Source organism: Labrus bergylta, chromosome 12, assembly GCF_963930695.1.
Source record: "Labrus bergylta chromosome 12, fLabBer1.1, whole genome shotgun sequence".
NCBI lineage: Eukaryota > Metazoa > Chordata > Actinopteri > Labriformes > Labridae > Labrus > Labrus bergylta.
The window spans coordinates 8045758-8063713 of record NC_089206.1 but is presented as its reverse complement, the minus strand read 5'-3'; the positions used below and the strand labels follow the sequence as shown (position 1 = coordinate 8063713).

Sequence of the window (17956 nt, the reverse complement as noted above, 5' to 3'; positions counted from 1 at the left end):
CAGCCAGCCTCAAGTGAAAACTCAAGTACCAACATGTTTTAACAAAAAGGCAACCTTTGAATTTGAAAAATGATGCCAATGTAGAAGTGCAAAAAAAAAACTGCAGCTCCTCAAGTGTCAACTTGAGACTGGCTGCAAAAGCTGAAAGTCCTATAAAAGCCCATGTCAAAATGCCCATTTTTTAAACAAAAATAAATGTGTTTGCAGCCTGGTTCAAGAACAGTTTTGGTCTCGATATCTCATGCCTTTATTGTTAAACACTGTACAGAGGTTGGGTTTTTAAATAATTAATCTGTTTTGATTATAGTACAGCTACGAGCTATGCGTATGGTGGCTGACTTGACTGACAGTAGGGACCCTTATAGATGTAGAGGCAAAAGGCCCACCTCAGCTCCACCGCTCTGCCTGTTGCTATGTAGTCTGAAAGTTAGTTTGAGACAGCATTTCCAATACAGGGACCACCATAGTTCAGTTTCAAAACTCCACTTCAGAAACCAATGGGTGACATCACTGAAACTATGTCAGTGTATCTACGGGACAATTGCCGTTGTATGAATATGGTATACAAGCAGGAAGGCAAAAGGCACAGTTACTTTGAAATCCTCTGTACTTAAGCAACATCTAAATGGAAGGCTTTGCCAATCACTTTTCACTAATGGAACTACTTTACCATTTGACCTAAGGCCAGCCGACAGATTGCTTTTAAGTTTCAGGGGGAAAAAAACAACAGAAAAACATCCAGTGAGAAGCAAGAGGTTTACCTGAAGATAGACAGAGTGGCCAGAGGGTGGGGCGGGGGGTTGGCGTGGCTGGTGGTCTGTTGGGCTGGCTGACGTCTCTGTCTCCTCCTCTCTCCCGGCAGTTCATGGCATCAAGTGGACTTGCAGCAACGGGAACAGCAGCTCTGGCTTCTCAGTGGAGCAGCTAGTGCAACAGATTCTGGACAGCCACCAAACCAAGCCACCTCCCCGGACTCACAACTGCCTCTGCACAGGCACCCTGGGTAAGGGCTAGTGAGCGGGCTGGGGGTTTGTCCAGAGATAATTGAAAGACATAGCAACAATTGGCCTTAAAGATGTTGTATTGTTAGAGAGTCGATTGAGATGGTTGAGGTATTTTATTTCTGGGTGATTTATTGTGAAATTCATTCAGGGTTATTGCCTTTTTATTTTTGTTTAGTGAGAACTGTCAGGGCTAAATCTGAAATAGCCCAGCTGTTCTGAAATTATATTCTAATCAATCATATGCTTTTAGCCGTCTTATATCACTTCAGGCTGTAACTCAAGAAAAAAATATGTTGCAGTGATCCACTAAAACAAATTGCTTTGGATAATCCCTTGTTACTTTCTTTTTTTCCAATGACAAGCCTAAACTTCAAATATAACTCATCAACTGGGTGCCAAAAAGAAAGGCCTGTTTAATTATCCTGAAAAGAAAATACTTTTTTCACAAACTTGTTCATACAAAAACTGACGGATCATCCCTCTTTGTCCCTGCTATTAAATAGAAACTTAAGTATATGAAAATCAGTTGGGTTCATTATTTATTTGATATGTGTCATGTTTGTTACCCCTCTTCCAAAATCCCCAATGTCTTTTGCTCTGTCTGTCCTCACACAGGTGCAGGAAGCAGTGTGCACCACAAATGTAACAGCGCCAAACACCGCATCATCTCCCCTAAAGTGGACCCCCGCTCGGGTGGTTACAGCAGCGCTCACTCTGAAGTCCAGAACAACGATGTGTCCGAGGGGAAGACTGAGCACAGCGCCCATGGTGGAGGCAAAAGCTCCGGGGGAGGAGGGGGAGGGGGGAGCGCCAGGGAGAAACGCAACGGCAAAGTCCACAAACCTGTCCTGCTGCACCAGAACAGCACGGAGGTGTCATCCACCAACCAGGTGGAGGTCCCTGACACGACACAGAACTCCCCCGTCTCCATCAGCAGCGGCCTCAACAGCGATCCAGACATGGCTGACAGCCCTGTGGTTACAGGGATGAGCCACGTGGCTTCTGTCATGTCCGGCTTGTCTCAGAGTGTCTTCATGTCTGAGGTCACTGGAGACCCTGTCTACAGCATGTCTCCCACTGGGGGTCCAAACAGTCACTTAATGGGTGCAGATGCCACCTCACAGGGCTTGGTGATGTCTGTTGCCTCTGATCGTCATAAATTCGCCTTCCCTGGAGGAGGAGGAGTAGGGGAGCCCGGGACTAACGCTGCAGGAGACAGTCTGGCCATGCTGTCCTCAGGAGGAGTTTCTGAGGAACTGGTCCTCTCTAGTAGTCTGGACTCTGGAAACATCAAGATCCCAGAGACCAATATGAACTTTGATCCCGATTGCTTCTTAAACAACCCCAAACAAGGTCAGACATATGGTGGCAGTGCAATGAAGACAGAAGGCAACTCCTCTTCAACCACATCTTCCTCTGTTAGCACCAACGGCAGTTTGCAGCGCTCCCCCACCATGTCTGACAACGCCTATACCTACAACTCAGCTTTGGTTAAAAATATCAAGACGGAAGACACGTCTTTTGAGCAACAGCTGGCTAAGGAGAGCGGCTACCAGGTTGGAGCAGTAGTGAACTGTGGTAACGGGGTCAATGTGTCATCTGGTGCTGGTTCAGGCCAGGGAAATCTTACTCTCAATCCAGCAGGCTCCATGCTCCCTTCTGGTGGGGGTCTGAGTCCCAGCACCACCCTGGAACAGATGGATTTCAGTGCCATCGATGCCAAGCAGGACTATACTTCCAGCGCAGCCGCAGTGAGCTACAGTCAGGCCATGTCCAGCCCTCATATGCAGCATCAGAATCAGTCCCCTAGCTTCTTCCTCCAGGACGCCTCTCAGACTGGTCAGGCTCAGCAGGGGAGACCCGGAATGAACCAGAAAACACACATGATGGAGCACAACTCCCATGACTCTGGAGCTTATATGGGGCTACAAGTGGTGAAGACAGACTCCCCTGGCAGCAATGGCCACCTACACCACCACCACCAGGCCCACCAGACCCAGCACAGGGCTAACTGCAACGGAGGCTCACCAACCGAGGCACCCGGCCAGGCCGGCTCTCTCCAGCTGCTGCAGTACCAGGGCACCTTTCCTGGTTTGGGTGCCGAACATGAGGAGGTGGTGGGTCTGGATCAGCAAGGAAGTGTGAGTTCAGGTCAAGCTGGAGCCAATGAGAATGGAGCTGAGAATCTACTCAAGCCAGGAGACCACATTCAAACCTGTGGGGCAGGAAATGGAGAGGGAGGAGGCTCAGATCACTACCTGCAGCAGTCCTCAGATGGAGGCGGAGGAGGGACAGGAGGTGCAGGAGAAGGAATTCGTAATGGCAACAACAGTGATGGCAGCAGCCGCTCCCAGCAGCAACAACAGCTGCAGCCGCTTCTCCAAGGCACAAGCATGGTGCAGGGACTCTACAACACTGTGGGAACCCACCAGGGTCTGGGTGGAGCAGCCAGTAATGGAGGAGCAGGAGGGACAGGCATGGAGATCAGTCTGGATCACTTTGACATCTCTTTCGGCAACCAGTTTTCTGACCTTATTAACGACTTCATCTCAGTGGATGCCAGTGGAACCACAATGTCAGCCGGAGGGGCCATGTATGCTCACCAACTGGTCACATCACACAGCTCAGATAGTCAGAATGCAGCCGGTGGACCGCCCCAGCAAGGCCAAGAGGACGGAGGGGCCAGGGGCTCTGGCTACAACCCCTCAGAGCTCTGCCTCCAGCCCTGCTGCAGCCCCCAGTCTCTGAATGGGGGGGCTGGTGCAGGGGGAAACACAGGAGAGGCAGGCTCATTGTCCTACATGAATGTAGCAGAGGTTGTGTCTGCAGCTGTTGCTCAAGGGGCTCTGGGGATGCTTCAGGCCACAGGCCGCCTCTTCATGGTCACTGACTACTCGCCTGAATGGTCCTATCCTGAGGTGGGTAACAGGATTTTTTTTTTTTTTGCATGCTTGTAATGTTTATTTTTGTTGGTTATCATTCTTTGTCATGTAAAAACCTAATTGCTCTGTTAATGACGTATCTAAAATACTTCATTTGTATTAAATTCAAGTTGACTCATGTAAAAATCGAAATAATTCAATCAATAACTAAACTTTACTTTGTTAGTATCCATTGAATTGTCAAGTATTCAATTCAATGGAAGTTTCTCTTCCCAGTAAGTGGCTTCAGTAATAGAGAGTTAGATCTTTGACATCTTGACTGAACTGACAATGAATTGTTAATGTTATTTCCTTCTTTATGATTAGTGTCATCTCTAACTCGATAGACTCTTTATAAGCTAAGGACAATACAATTAGAAACATTTTATTTTAAACATTAAAACTAGTTTTGTTTTCATTTCTTTCAACAGGCAGCTGATAACTGTTTTAATTTTGTCAAGTACAATTGTGGTTATGACACACACACACACACACACATACACACACACATACACACACACAAACACACACTGTTTCAGTATAATTCAAGCACTGAACTCCTCTTGCAGCAGCTAAAACCCAGATAACTGAAGCTTTGTTGTTGAGATAAAGGGTCATCTTCATTGGTATCAATTATTCATGTGCAGACAATTCTGCCCTGGGTTTTATTCCCTGTCCTCTTGTCATTGGAACTTTCTTGGGGCAATGCCAAAGAGTCAGATTTTGCTCGATCAGAATAACTTAAGATTTGTTGTCCTACTACGTCAGATATCAACTTCATTATTCTGAACAGCCAAAAAGTCTAAAAAGTCCAGCTTCAGATCAAAGTTGGAAAAGGTTTTGCAGTCATGACTGAGGTGATGCTTTACATATTTGGAGGCCCAGAATAAACTATATCACTTGGCCATGCTGTAACATTGAGTGTGACGATAAGACGATCGTAACATAAGCAATCAGGACTCAAAAGTTTGCTGGTCTGAAAATTATTTAGTAGCACTTTAAAAAAAGAAATCACCAGTCACAGGGAACAAACAGAGACATTTAGTAAGCGAGTTTCCTTTGTGTCTTCTTATAAATCCATAGGATAATAACATGTAGCTGCTGGTAAATATTTAAATATAAAGGCAACTTAATACAAAAGAGATTTTATGCAGGTAGACAAGAATGGTTGAAGCATTTAGGAAGGGATTCTGACTTCTGAGTGTGTTTTCCTGTAATGTTTTACCAAGACTCTTTGTATGGTGTGCAGCATATTCTCCTTGTTTTATAATAGATTATGTAATGCATCGTCTCCTCAGCACAAGTTTTCTGTCAGCAGTAATACCTTCTTTCCACCTCTGAGGGGTAGCATTAGCCTTTATTTAGTGTCTTTGAAAAAGGTTGTATTGAACTGATCTGGCTAATCCACATGGTGGCAGCAGAGATCAGTATAAGGGGCTCACTTTGCTTGGTGTTGTTCTTGCCTTTGCCCACTAGATGGCAGGACAAAACAAAGAATGTTATCCAGGGCACTCGAACCCGACCTGGCCGGTGTGTTATGAGTCTGTCCTGTTTTTCAGGGTGGAGTAAAGGTGCTGATAACTGGGCCCTGGCAGGAGGCCAGCTCAAACTACAGCTGCTTGTTTGACCAGATTTCAGTCCCAGCCTCTCTCATCCAACCAGGAGTGCTGCGCTGCTACTGCCCAGGTAACACAGGAGATCAAAAACTAGAAAGGGGTTACAACAACAATCACATCATTCCTGAAACACTGGAGTTGCTGCTTGTGCATTCAACTTTTATTCTGGCATTTGGAGTTCATCATCAACCTTTAGTTTTCAGAGAGATAATTGAAGGTGACCCTCATTTACAATGATGCCGAGTTATTTATGCAAACGAGTCAAAAGCTGAATACTTGATACATTTTTGTAACGATGGTTGTGTTAGACCTTAAGGCCTGCATCAAATGCTGCTGAAGATTATTCAAACAGATGTACACAAATTAAAGATGAAGCTGGTCAAGCCAGATGTGTCAGGGGAATCCCTCTAATGATGTGAATCTATGTTAATCAATAAATCCAAATGTAGGCATCTTATTTAAACCATACATTTTGTTTACACCAATATAAATTGTACATGGAAAGTTTTACCAGTCGCTACAAAATGTTTACTTCTTCTATGTAATGACTGACTTGATCCCCTCCCTCTCCAGCTCATGACACAGGTCTGGTGACGCTGCAGGTGGCCATCAGTAACCAGATCATCTCCAACTCTGTGGTGTTTGAGTACAAGGCCCGCGCTCTCCCTTCACTGCCATCATCTCAGCACGACTGGCTCTCACTGGATGGTACGTCCCTCCTCAATTTTACACTTGCTCCAGTCCCTCGCCCTGATTCCTTCTATCTGTACCTTCTCAGTGGTGTCCTCTGTCCTCTTTGCTGCCGTATGTGACTCCTAGTTTTTCTATTTGGCTCTCCAAATCTGTGTTGATGGGAGTCATTTTGTGAAGTTAGATTAATGACCCGCTAAACCATCATGCATTGCAAATCCTATCGCCTCTGTTTTTATCTCATTTGGTTTGACTTCCAAATCAGCTTCCCCGGAGCCGTAATGTCTGGAGGATATTGTTAAATGAAGAGGAAACTGGCAAGAGATCAATTGTTACTTCTGATTTTTTTAATCATCCACATACACATAAGACATGTTTTATATTTATTTGCAGTTGTTTAGAAAATTTAACAAAGACATTTTATTATCATCGCTATTGTCAACTTGGGTTGTATTTTGTGGGATTGGTGTTTCTCCTTTTAATTGATCACACTGACAGGAGCACAAAGGTGGAACTTGAACAATGAGTAATGTGATTTAAATCAAATCTTGTGTTTGTGAGAAGAGATTGCGTAACTGCTTGCAAGGAAGGGCCTGGAGAACCTTATGTCATTGTTGTCGGTAAAGCAGGGGAGAATAATAATTGGAATTAAATTGCTGTGATTTCTTGTCACAAAATGTTGTAATAATAATAAATGAGGGAAGTGAGTTTAGCTAATTGAATTGCACTGAACTAATATCAGTTTGATAAATAATTATAACTATGGGGTGATACCGATTGTGACTGTTTTAAGCTGAATATTCTCATGGATTTGTGATATCAACTTGGTCTTACTGCCTAGTTCTACTCTGTATACTCAAAGTTTGTTGTGTTAATGTTGGGTATTTGTTGAGAGAAACACTTATTTCCAGCTCTTCTAAGATGGGCAAGTGTGGGAATTTGATTCTGGAGGGACATTTTAATAGTTGAAGCCAACCCATCAAACAATTACCCACCACCCTTTATGGAAACACATTCATGGAATGACATAGCCAAAGAAAGGATAAGTTGACCTTAACAGAGGCAGAGATATTTCTGCTGTTCTGATGTAGCCCTGTCCCTCATTGTGTGGACATGGAAAAGGTCGGAGTGAAGCATACCAACATTACTTGTTTTAAATTGGTCAAAATAATGTATAATGTTAAGAATGTTTTTCCCTACATTACAGATCTGGGTTTGTTTACAGACATGAGATGTATCTTACGTGTGATAGCAGATCAGGCATCTTGCATAATTTTGGGTTAAATATGCTAAATTTGGAAAATGCATACCCTAAAATCATCAAATTTGGAGCTTTTTTTTTTTTTTTTTTTTAAGGTCAACTCAGTGAAAGAAAGCCTAATTGTCTTATTGTGCTGAGAAGCAGGAGACCAATTGTGTTTTGCAGCTGTGACAGATTTTGACGGAGGTGTTTGTGGTTTATGGTAAAATTGCTTTGTGCCCTCCCTTACAGTAAAAAGCTTTTGTAGATCCTAACTGTAGAGGTCCTCCACAACAAAAGATGCTGCAGGGTTGGCAAATTTCCATTCGGTTTAGATTCAAAACAAGTGAGTCAGAAGACCTACCGTAGGCATGTTCACCAGAATGTAATGAGTATGTAAGTGATTGTGTGTGTGTGTGTGTGTGTGTGTGTGTGTATGTCTTTGTGTGTATATGAGTGTGTGCTTCTCGGGAAGCGTTGCTGCAGTGCTTGAGCATTGACAGGATAAAGTAGGGCACGGCGAAGCACAGGCTCACAGGACAGCTGCATTGCAGACGGCCCTTGAGGGAGTGGGAGTGAGTAATCGAGCGCTGGCGGCTCCCATACACAGCAGTACCAGTGGATCCCTCCGCCATTCATACCCTACTGCCTCACTGGCCCATTCACAGAACCAGTTAAGGAGGAGCTGACTGTCTCAGGGAGAACACAGCCCACCCTATTACCTTACTTATATTAACCCCTTACCTCCCTGCTTTCACTGTTGAGATCCAAAGCAAGCAGCACTTTCCTATGTAAGAAAGAAGACAATGAAAAATTATTATATTTTCACTTTTAAAAAGGGATTTTCCCCTCGTATTCTAGGGTAAGATTTATGTATTCTACATCCAGCTATCCAGCTACTGGTGTATTTAGTTCCTACAATAAGAAAAGGTCAATCTTAAAATCAACTATTAGGTCAAACAGAGAGATCATGTGTTACGGTTATTTTTAGTTATACTAATGCAATTCTATGTTATGGTGAATGGGTGACTTATGTGTGCACCTTTACCTGTTTGTGACACTGACAGGCGAGGGTAAGTCATATCACAAGGATTGGAAAGGACATTTTCTACTGTAACATTTAAGTGTACTTATAGAACACGACCAAATTCAGGACCACCGCATGAAGGACAGCGACTTCAAACTGCATGAGGGTTAAAAACAGAAGACTGACTGTCATCTCGGAGATGTAGATGATTGACTGTTTGACTTTATTTAACCCCTTTGATCACAGAAATGCCCAGTTTCCACTCTGATATCTTAAACATATAACTCCTTTCAGAAGTAGGGTAGGATACATTTAATCGGTTATGTCCAACGTCTCAAAGCACAACAGGAAAGAAGGAGGTGATGCACAACTGACTCATAATGATAGCTTTCCTTAGCTTACCACTTTTAAAACACTAGTGTGCCTAGATTCCAACGACCTAAGGTGACTACAGGTAGCTTACTTACCTCTTATACTCAGTCACCTGATTAACTAGGCATTAACATTACGTGCCATACGTGCAACATAAAGTCTGCAGCGGATGAGCTATACGGTTCTGTGAGTTTGTTCTCCCACGGAAGACTCGCTGTGCTATGATGTGCTAATGGCACAGCTGCCTGCCTGCCTTGATTTGTCATAATGCAGAGTGGGGGAAGGGGCGCTTTTCTCTGCAGCACTGCAGGTACGGAGCCATGGGCAGGACAGAAAAAAAAAAAGCTGCCGGAGCTGCAGAACCTTTCTTCAGTCCGCCCCAATAAGCCCCTGAGCTCTGATCCCACGACCCGATCCGAGAGAGGTTCGCTGGGGTCTGGCCAAATAACAAGCCCCGCATAGCGTCAGACAGACTGTTAGAGGAGTGTAGAGGAGAGACCGGAGCACTGAGTCTGACTCCACCGGCGTGACAAACGGCAGACCGTGTACACACACACACACACACACACAATGCAGGAGCAGAGGAGTGGGCGTGTTTGGGTAAACATGGTGAACTACCGCAAACAGACAAAGATTTAGTTTCAGACGTCAGCTGGACCGGGTGCGCGCGAGTCTTGTTATCTGTTTGACGGCTGTGCTGACTCTCTCCGGTGAGCGGAGAGAGACTTGGATCCGTGCAGGCGAAAAATTCAACCGAATGAATATGCGTCGAGCAAAGAAGTATATCGCTAACAATACTTTTCATTAGAAGTATTTCATGCAAAAAAAAAAAAAAAATTATAACAATATGGGGGTCGAGGTTTAAGGAGCAAGAAAACGGCGTGAGGAGAAGGCGGCAAACGGGAATTAGGGCGTCTGTTTACCGGCGGCACGTGCGCACTACGTCTCCTAGCAGCGGTATTTTGTCATTTTACTGCAGGCTGCCGACTACTAGAAACACAAGGAAAAGTGTGCATGTGTGTGAGGTGAAACAAGTGGAGAGGAGGAGGAGGAGGGGGCTATTAGAGGAAGAAGAGTAGTGAGTGGTCTTCCTCTCGCTCTCTGTCTCTCTCTCTCTCTCTCTCTCTCTCTCTCTCTCTCTCTCTCTCTCCTCACGTCGCTCTCTTCTCTCACTTTGTTCTATTGTTGACGAGTGCTGTGTTGAGATTGAGATTCAGGCTATAATAAGGATTTATATTTTTCTTGTTTCTCCGTCTAACATCATGCAGTAGTCTGACCGTCAGGCTGAAGAGGCTAAACTGCAATTTGAGTGCTTTCTTTTGGTTGGACTTCATGGGGTCAGGATGCCAGTGAATGACACCTGCGTCTCTTAAAACACAAAAGGGGCAGCATATTTTTTTTTTTGGCTTTGAGGTGGACTCTTCCAATGGAAAATAAAATAGAAGGTTAGCAGTGTTAAGTTCAACCCTATGGCTGTAGTGCTGTGCTGTTTGGTGTTTATGTTGTGTTTGGGCTGCTTTCATTTTTATTTGATTATTTCTGTGCGGCTCTCGTGTGTGTTGTAAGAAGTTGGACTTTCACGTTTCTTTGATCACACCGCATGCTAACTTAATGTGTATCCGTTTAGCAAAGTTAAAGCTATGTTGCTGCAGGGGAGTTCAAAAATAAATCGTCTGTTTTGACGTGATTTCTCCAGCATTTCGTGGTGACTCTGCCTCATTGCAGAGCGTTGACATTAAAAAGTAGCCCGGCTAACTCCTTACTCACGACAAGACTCCTCAAGATTGCCTTCAAAAGAGGATACAGCAGAAGCTCAAACATATATTGTAGCTTTCCAAGCATTTTTTAAACAGCCCAGTGCACATAGCCTAGTGCTCTCCTGCTCAGTTTTCAAAGTCTTTCTACTTTTAGCGACCCATGCTTTAACAAGTCAACGATTCACGACTTTTACTGAGTAGTGTAAGTCGGTTGAAATATGCAGTTACAGTGTCTACAGCTGGTGTCCTGAAATGTGCAGCTGCTGGAGCTGTTTCACGTGTTGTTGAAAGTGTGGTATGTTGCTATAGCGCAGAGGGGTTGTCGCATCACTGAGTGCTCCTCGTGCTCCTCGTGCTCCTCGTGCTGCTCGTTGTCGGTTAAATCGTCTTGTGCTGTATTGTCACGGTTGTGTTTTCAGAGTGTCAGAGTCGACCTTATCAACAGCACTGTCCGACTTGACGATTTAGAGGAGGAATAAAACAACACGTTGTTACCGTTATCCTGTGCGTGTGCTGCTGCTTCTCAGCGTTTCAGCACCACCGATCTGTGAACAGCGACTTCCCTTTCACCCCGTTTAGTTCCCAAACTTTACTTTGGTTATCCCTTTTACAATTATCATACTATTAAAAGTGAGAGAACAGCAGAAATGCATGTATGTACCTGTTGCTCGTCTTTGAAGTTTGAAGTTTTCCTATATTCAGGGTGTCTAAAGAAATACATTTCCCACATTGGTGTCTCTTAAAAGTAAAAAAAAAAAAAACACATCAATACAAAGTTGCAAAGTCTTGTTTAATATCTTTTGAAAAAAGTTGCATGAATCACCACACTGCTTCCGAATGTACAATACCTGAACAGAGGTCTGAGTCATATGCAGTCACTGTAGCATGCCTAGTGTGGCTAGTTTGTGTCCACTTTAATGCAGACTTGTTTTCTTAGTGTAGTTTGTCAGCACTTTGAGCAGTTTGTATCTTGATCTAAGGACATAAAACATGTGTTTTTTGCCAAATCTAAACATGTTAGCAATACAGTAGTACTTAGTTGTGTGCTTGTTGCAGTTGCTTGAATACATAAATAAGTATGATAATGTTTTATTAGCAGGGTCTACATCCCTTTAGCCATTTCAACTTTAAATCAAGGTCTTTATCTATCTATCTATCTATCTATCTATCTGTCTATCTATCATTGGTATTAGTTGAGGAAAGTCCTTTAGTCTACTAGTCCTTTCATTTAATCGGTAATATAAAACAAATCTGTATTATTGGTTCATTTTGATTTGTGATACTGTAGAAGTTTTTACTTGTACCAGTAGCAGTAATAATGAAGTGTGCAAAGTGAAAATAGTAGTACTAGTAACATCAGTGGTGATGTGGGAATGCTTACACCTTGAGGTGATAGGTAACACCACACAAAGTTTAAAAGAGACAGGATCATTTAAAGAGAATCAATTATTTAGAAGGAGTTCGTTTCTTGTTTGCTGTTTATGTTTCACAATTAATTAGGAGTGACCTCACATACAATAACCTTACTTTTGTTGACTTCTGTTTCAGAATTCTATAGCTTTGGGTAGTTGTGAGCTTTTCTTACTTTAGTGGTGCTTCATTTATTTCAACTTATAGTTCACTATTTTAAAGTGTATTTAAATCTGTGATAAACAGGGTAGACGTAAAGCAAGTCATGTGATGAATTCCTACCTCATAAAGCTTATTTGATGTTTATGGCGGCCCTGTCAAGCTAAGGCTTTCATGAGCTTGAAAGCTAAAGTTTGTGGGTTGCATTAGTGTTACTTTAGGTTATGCATCAGTCAAACTCTGTCTATGCTTTGATTTAAAATATTCATGATACTGTTCACATCTATGCTGACAGATTCTAGTCTGCCTATACACAGCACATGGTCATATTTTATTTCTGTCTTTTGTTCATTATAATTGAACATTATACTAATAAAACAATCCTGGGGAAGTGCTTCTAAATGTCATATTGCAAGTTTGCTTGGCTTTTTCGACCAGTCTGCTAATTCGCTTGTCAAATTCAAGTGTAGTCAGACTGTGCGCTTGTATCCCTCTGAGTTGTCGTAAAACCAAGTTAAAGTAGACGGAGTTATATAAATAATCTCAAGCCAAGCATTTAATCACACATCGAGATCAAAGTTTAAGCCTCTGCTCACTTCCCTGCTGGTTCTCACTTGTAAATCACATTTGTTGCTCCAGTGAAAAATGCCACAGATAGATGTTCAATATGTGAAAAGACTAAAACATTTAATAACTATTTGAAGATTGTCAGTAATCAGTGTGTTAGTAATGCTAAACCGGCTCAGAATCCTGAGAATGCGTTTAGTCTAACTGAGTTGTCTTACTATTAATGGAAAGCTGTGGAGACGTCCTGTCCCTTGGACTGCTGTGTTTCGTATCAGATTGATTCATCTTTGGAATTATTTCTTCACTCATCTCTCATTTGCACTCCTGCCTGCAGCTGACATGTCGGGTAGTATATAGTTACTTATGCAAATAAGAGGCTAATGATATGTACTTGTTACTGTATCAATTGAACATCTATAGAAAATAATCTAACCACCCTGCTCTCCAAGACAAAAAGCCGATACTGTATCACTCTATTAGTGTGATAGCAGGTGACAGTAAATCCCCATGGTGTGCACTCTTGGCATTTTAACTCCAATGTGACACAATGTATCTATTCAGCATTCAGACTGTACTCATATTGACCTATATAACTGGACAAATGCCAGTAGGTTAGGAGCTGCTTCACCTTTAAAACAGAACAAAATAGTATCATTCAAGCATTATGACCTTTGTTTTTGGTTATTAAACTGTTGTACATGCTTTCAAATAAATTCTCTGTGGATGCAGCGCTGAGACAGATTTGTCCGACTGCATGCAGTGCCTCTTAATAGTGCATTTTCCATGTGTTCCTATTGTAGTATATTCGTACACTTACGATAAGGTTTATAGTTGTGCATTCATCTGGCTATCTCACTCTCTGAGTGCTGGGTCCTAAAATCAAAAAGTTGACTCCTAAACTGATTGTCTTATGTTTTGAAGATTTCTGCTGTTGTCTATAGGGTGCAATCGTTGTAAATGGTTGTGTGCAAGACTAGTAAAGATGTACAATCATTTGCCCACTAATGCACAAAACATGGTCATCGTCAGAGAGAAAAAGAAGTGATGTCTTTGGAATTATTTGAATAGCAAATACAATTTTTTCTTTTTGTGATCTGGGATGATTTTTTTTCTTGTTTTTAGCTTGAGTTCTCATTGGATCTGAGGTTTTTTTTCCAGTCAAAAGACTTAGTGGTTAGATGTATTCAACAGTCTTATTACTCAAGTGTGAATGTGAATGCATTCTGTTTCTGTTCTGTTTCTCGTGTGCTAGCCTTGTGATTGATTGACACACTGTCCAGGGTGAACCTTTTCCTCTCGCCCCACCCCCTCGCGACCCTGAACAGTATAAGTCGTATAGCAGATGGATGGATACATGCTGTCTTAAAATAGATTCGATGCCATAATAACAAATTGGGTTAAAGAAAGATATCTGTGTTACTGACAATGTTATTGTTCATTAAGTTTAGCTCTTGTGGTAGCACTCTGCTAACAAGAATAAAAGGAAAAGTAGACAGAAGAAAGTCACAACCAGTCATTAGACCGTGTCAAAGTAAAGATGGTCTTTGATCAACAGTCGACCATGTGTTCCAGCTGCGAGGGCTGCTGCCAGATGGCCTGGCCCCTTCCTCTGCACGGTCACAAATACCAGCCCCTGTCAGTCAGCTGACACACAGACCCAGAGGGAGGTTGCCCTCCGCTCTCATGGCTGACTTGCATGTAAAGTTGACTGTCTGCAGAGAGCTAATGAGGTCCAGCACCGAACTTGATTGGCATGAACGCAAGAAGAGGTTCAGAAGTGAGGATTTAAGATGTCACTCCACACTTTGTGGGAACTTCCCCCGTATTAATAACCCAACTCCTGCCTTCTCATCTCTTCTCATCTCTTTTCACCCTTGACCTTTTCTCTACCTGTGATCCCTCCTGCTGTCCTCTTCCTCCCTTCAGCCTGTTCTCTCTCTCTCTCCCACTGCGCTCCACTGGGTATCAATAAACAGCCCTGTCCTTCCTTCCTTCCTCTAACTGTCTGTATATAAGCCTGTCCCATGAGGAGCTGCTGCTTTGTCCCTTAAAGAGACACATCACACATGACCTGGCTGTGTTAAAATCCTTATGGGTCCTGTGCTGTGCTGGACATGCATGTCCATCAAACAAAGTACTTAGATATATTTTTTTGGAAACTATGACACCAAATGATAAAATCTCCATATTTTGTTGACAGTTCGTATCGAAAACAACCAGAGCTTTACAAAATTTCAGTCATATTGTAACCCAAAGCTCCTGAGAGCAGCGGTGGTCTATTCTAAATCACAGAGCTGCAAATGCTGGCATTTCTCAAATCCTTTTGGCATCTCATAGGGATGCAACAATTATGTATCTTCCAGACAACAGACAGAGAGCATTGTACAAATACACTGGCAACGTTTGGTATTTTCACAATTTAGACAGTTTGCAGGAATTTGCTTGCAATTGTTGGTCTTTCAAAACTAAAAATTACCCAATAATGGATACCTCAGAGTCCTATTTCTATTTTTTTGTTGTGGTATCAAAACAGATATGCTTTTATTTTTAGTATCAAAGTTTAAAATTGTGGTATCATGACAACGAGAATGCAGAGCCATTATAACACTTCTGTCATCACCAACAGAGGCACAATACTGACCATACAGGGAACAGGCTCTAGTTTTATCATATAGAAATTATTCTGCAGCACTTGTGCTTATGGGTCTTGTGCAGAAGTGTCTTCCACATGGGGCCCATTTTCTTCATCAGTATAAGGGACCAGGCCCTGGGCCAGTATGTGCTGTGTCCCATCACAACACCAGTCATTTATTCTAATGAGCGTCGGCCCCACAGCGAGTGACAAAATTACTCATTTGGGTTATAGGTCATAAAAGTTCAAGTCCTTTTGTAGCAGAGTATAATTAGGTGTTATTTCACTGTCTTGATGTGGTGTTCCCTTTATAGTGGGGCCAACTGTTGCTTTATTAAAAGGACAGAAATGAGGTGTTTTCCCATCCAGGCTCTTGTCCCAGAGGTGAAAGGTTTTCCTCTCGCTTTTAAATGGAGACAAGTCAGGTCATTATTGGGCATTCTCTGTTTCACGGTATTCACCGTTAAAAAAGGCACGCTCCACTTTACGTATCAGACTATAGAAACAAAAGTGCATCACTAATTATTCTCTCAGCTTTTCTTAATAAATTAAGTGTCACAAGATGCCTGACACTCCACTTTAAAGAATTCAGAAAGGTGGAAGTTTGAGCGAATTGATAAAACAGGAAGATAAGTGAATGTTTTTGTTATGGAATGGGAAGATTTCTCCCTTCCTTTTGGATTCTTCATATCTAATATTCCTTGGATAGTTAGCAAAGGTTCAAATCCTGCAGGGAGAAGCCGCACAGAAAGCGAAGTGGAGAGTACATTACATCTCCACCAGTGGGGAAACTGGACTTGGTCTTGGCTTTAGAAGGCATATTTTGGTCATGACAGCTGGAAGTTTAGATTTAAATAGTCTAATCAACTGCCGTCCGGGTGTTGTAAATATAAAAAGTAGTCTTCTACCTCATCTTGTGCCCACTGATTTTTTTTAAATAGCATGTCACAGTCTGCTCTACATGTGTGAGAGTGACCACGACTGCCGCCACACACCGTCACAAGGGAGTAAACCAGAGAAGTGGGAGGGCGTCTGCAGCGTCACCGTGTTATTACAGTTCTGTTTGGCTGCTCCCCTTCCACGTATCCTCCCTCTGCCCTCCCACTCGTCTCTCCCCCCATCCTCCCTCTGCAGTGGACGTGTATCGCATTTGGAGCAGCAGGCAGCAGGTGGAGATGACATCATCTGCACTGCAGCACACTGCAGCACTGGGTCTGAACAAAGACATGTCAGCCTACCGCTAACTATCCCCTCTCTCTCTCTCTCTCTCTCTCTCTCCATCCCTCTGTCTAAGTCTTTCCCCCCATGTCAGCCAAAAGACAGGGGGGAGCATATCCTTGTACAGAGTCAGGTTGTAGTGCTGTGACCTATCTCACACCTCTGACTCCTCTTCTGACTCGGGGACTCTGTCCTGAACGAGCTCTTAAGTCTTCACCTCGCCCGTTTTCACAAGTCAGAGTGTTGATACAGTTAAAGATGGATCCTGCAAACACTCTGTTCATCTGACAGCAGGCCCATGTAGACAGGGATTTGGAGTCAGAGACCTCAGTGTTGTCCTCTAAGTCCATTATTCACAGTGCACCATGTTGTCACTGAGAGCAGTAATTTAGCCGCCTGTGACATTATGTTTTTCTGTCCGATGATAGCACTTACTTGACCTCTTTTCCTGTGGCTTATAGGAGGTCTTACTGTGACAGTTGCTCTCCATGGAGAGCCATGACTGCCAAGCTACCATAAAGCACAAATGTCACCAGGTCGTGCTGTGAAGACTCCCCACTTACAGTCATTAGGTCCCTACCTGCGGCGTCAACACCGTAAAAAGAGAGTAGGCCGAGTACACAAAAGCAAAGGACAGAAGATTTATGGACTCTATTTTTTTCATTGTTTGTCTTTGTCGCTCCGTTTTTCTTTTCTTTTTCCTGGAGTCCTTCTCCTCCCCTTCATCAATAAGCCAATAGCACGCAGGCAGACCATACAGACACAGCCATGTTCCTGTCGCCTAGTTACCGCTCGGCAGCAGGTTGCCACAGAAACGGCCTCATAGTGGCTAAATGGGGAATGCTAATGCAGTCTTCTATACTCCCTGCTGCAGTGGGCTCCCTGTGCCCATCCCATTTCACTGTCTGCACACGGCATACTTTGTGTGTGTGGTTTTGTGTGTATGTGTGTTTGAGTGCAGTAACTCTGACAGGTGTTGATAGATGAGTGTTTTTAGGGGGTTTCTTAAATGTCTTAAAGCAATTATTGTAACAGGTTTAAATTGCAGTGTTTTTTGTGTTTGGTAGGTTTTGATATCAGTAACTCAAATTCAGTTTCTATAGTAGTTAAAGGATCAGGATTAATAGGCTCTTTAGCTTATTGGACTCACCTAAGCCCTTGGACTTAAACTGGCCCGTGTTTTCCCCCTTCCTTCTTTCAACTGGCATCCATCCTACATTATTGTCTTATGATTTGTTTAAACCAATAATTTGATCTCACTTGTTGGATCTTGTCTCTGGCATAGACTCCCGCCTTCTTACATTTTCTGAGCCAGTTTGTTAATGAAGAAAAATAGTGTACTA

General features: G+C 43.0%; 1 protein-coding gene across 7 annotated transcripts in view; it reads left to right on the top strand.

The window, feature by feature from the left end:
* Window positions 1-17956, top strand: part of camta1a (calmodulin binding transcription activator 1a) — a 298102-nt gene that overhangs the window by 264712 nt on the left and 15434 nt on the right. For 6 of the 7 annotated variants that reach the window (XM_065961236.1, XM_065961230.1, XM_065961231.1 and 3 more), the window contains 4 exons: window positions 863-1003; window positions 1620-3922; window positions 5485-5611; window positions 6115-6249. In XM_065961236.1, the coding sequence (XP_065817308.1) occupies window positions 863-1003; window positions 1620-3922; window positions 5485-5611; window positions 6115-6249 (2706 nt within the window). The remainder of the gene's footprint in view (window positions 1-862; window positions 1004-1619; window positions 3923-5484; window positions 5612-6114; window positions 6250-17956) is intronic. The other variant, XM_065961234.1, reaches the window with a different exon arrangement.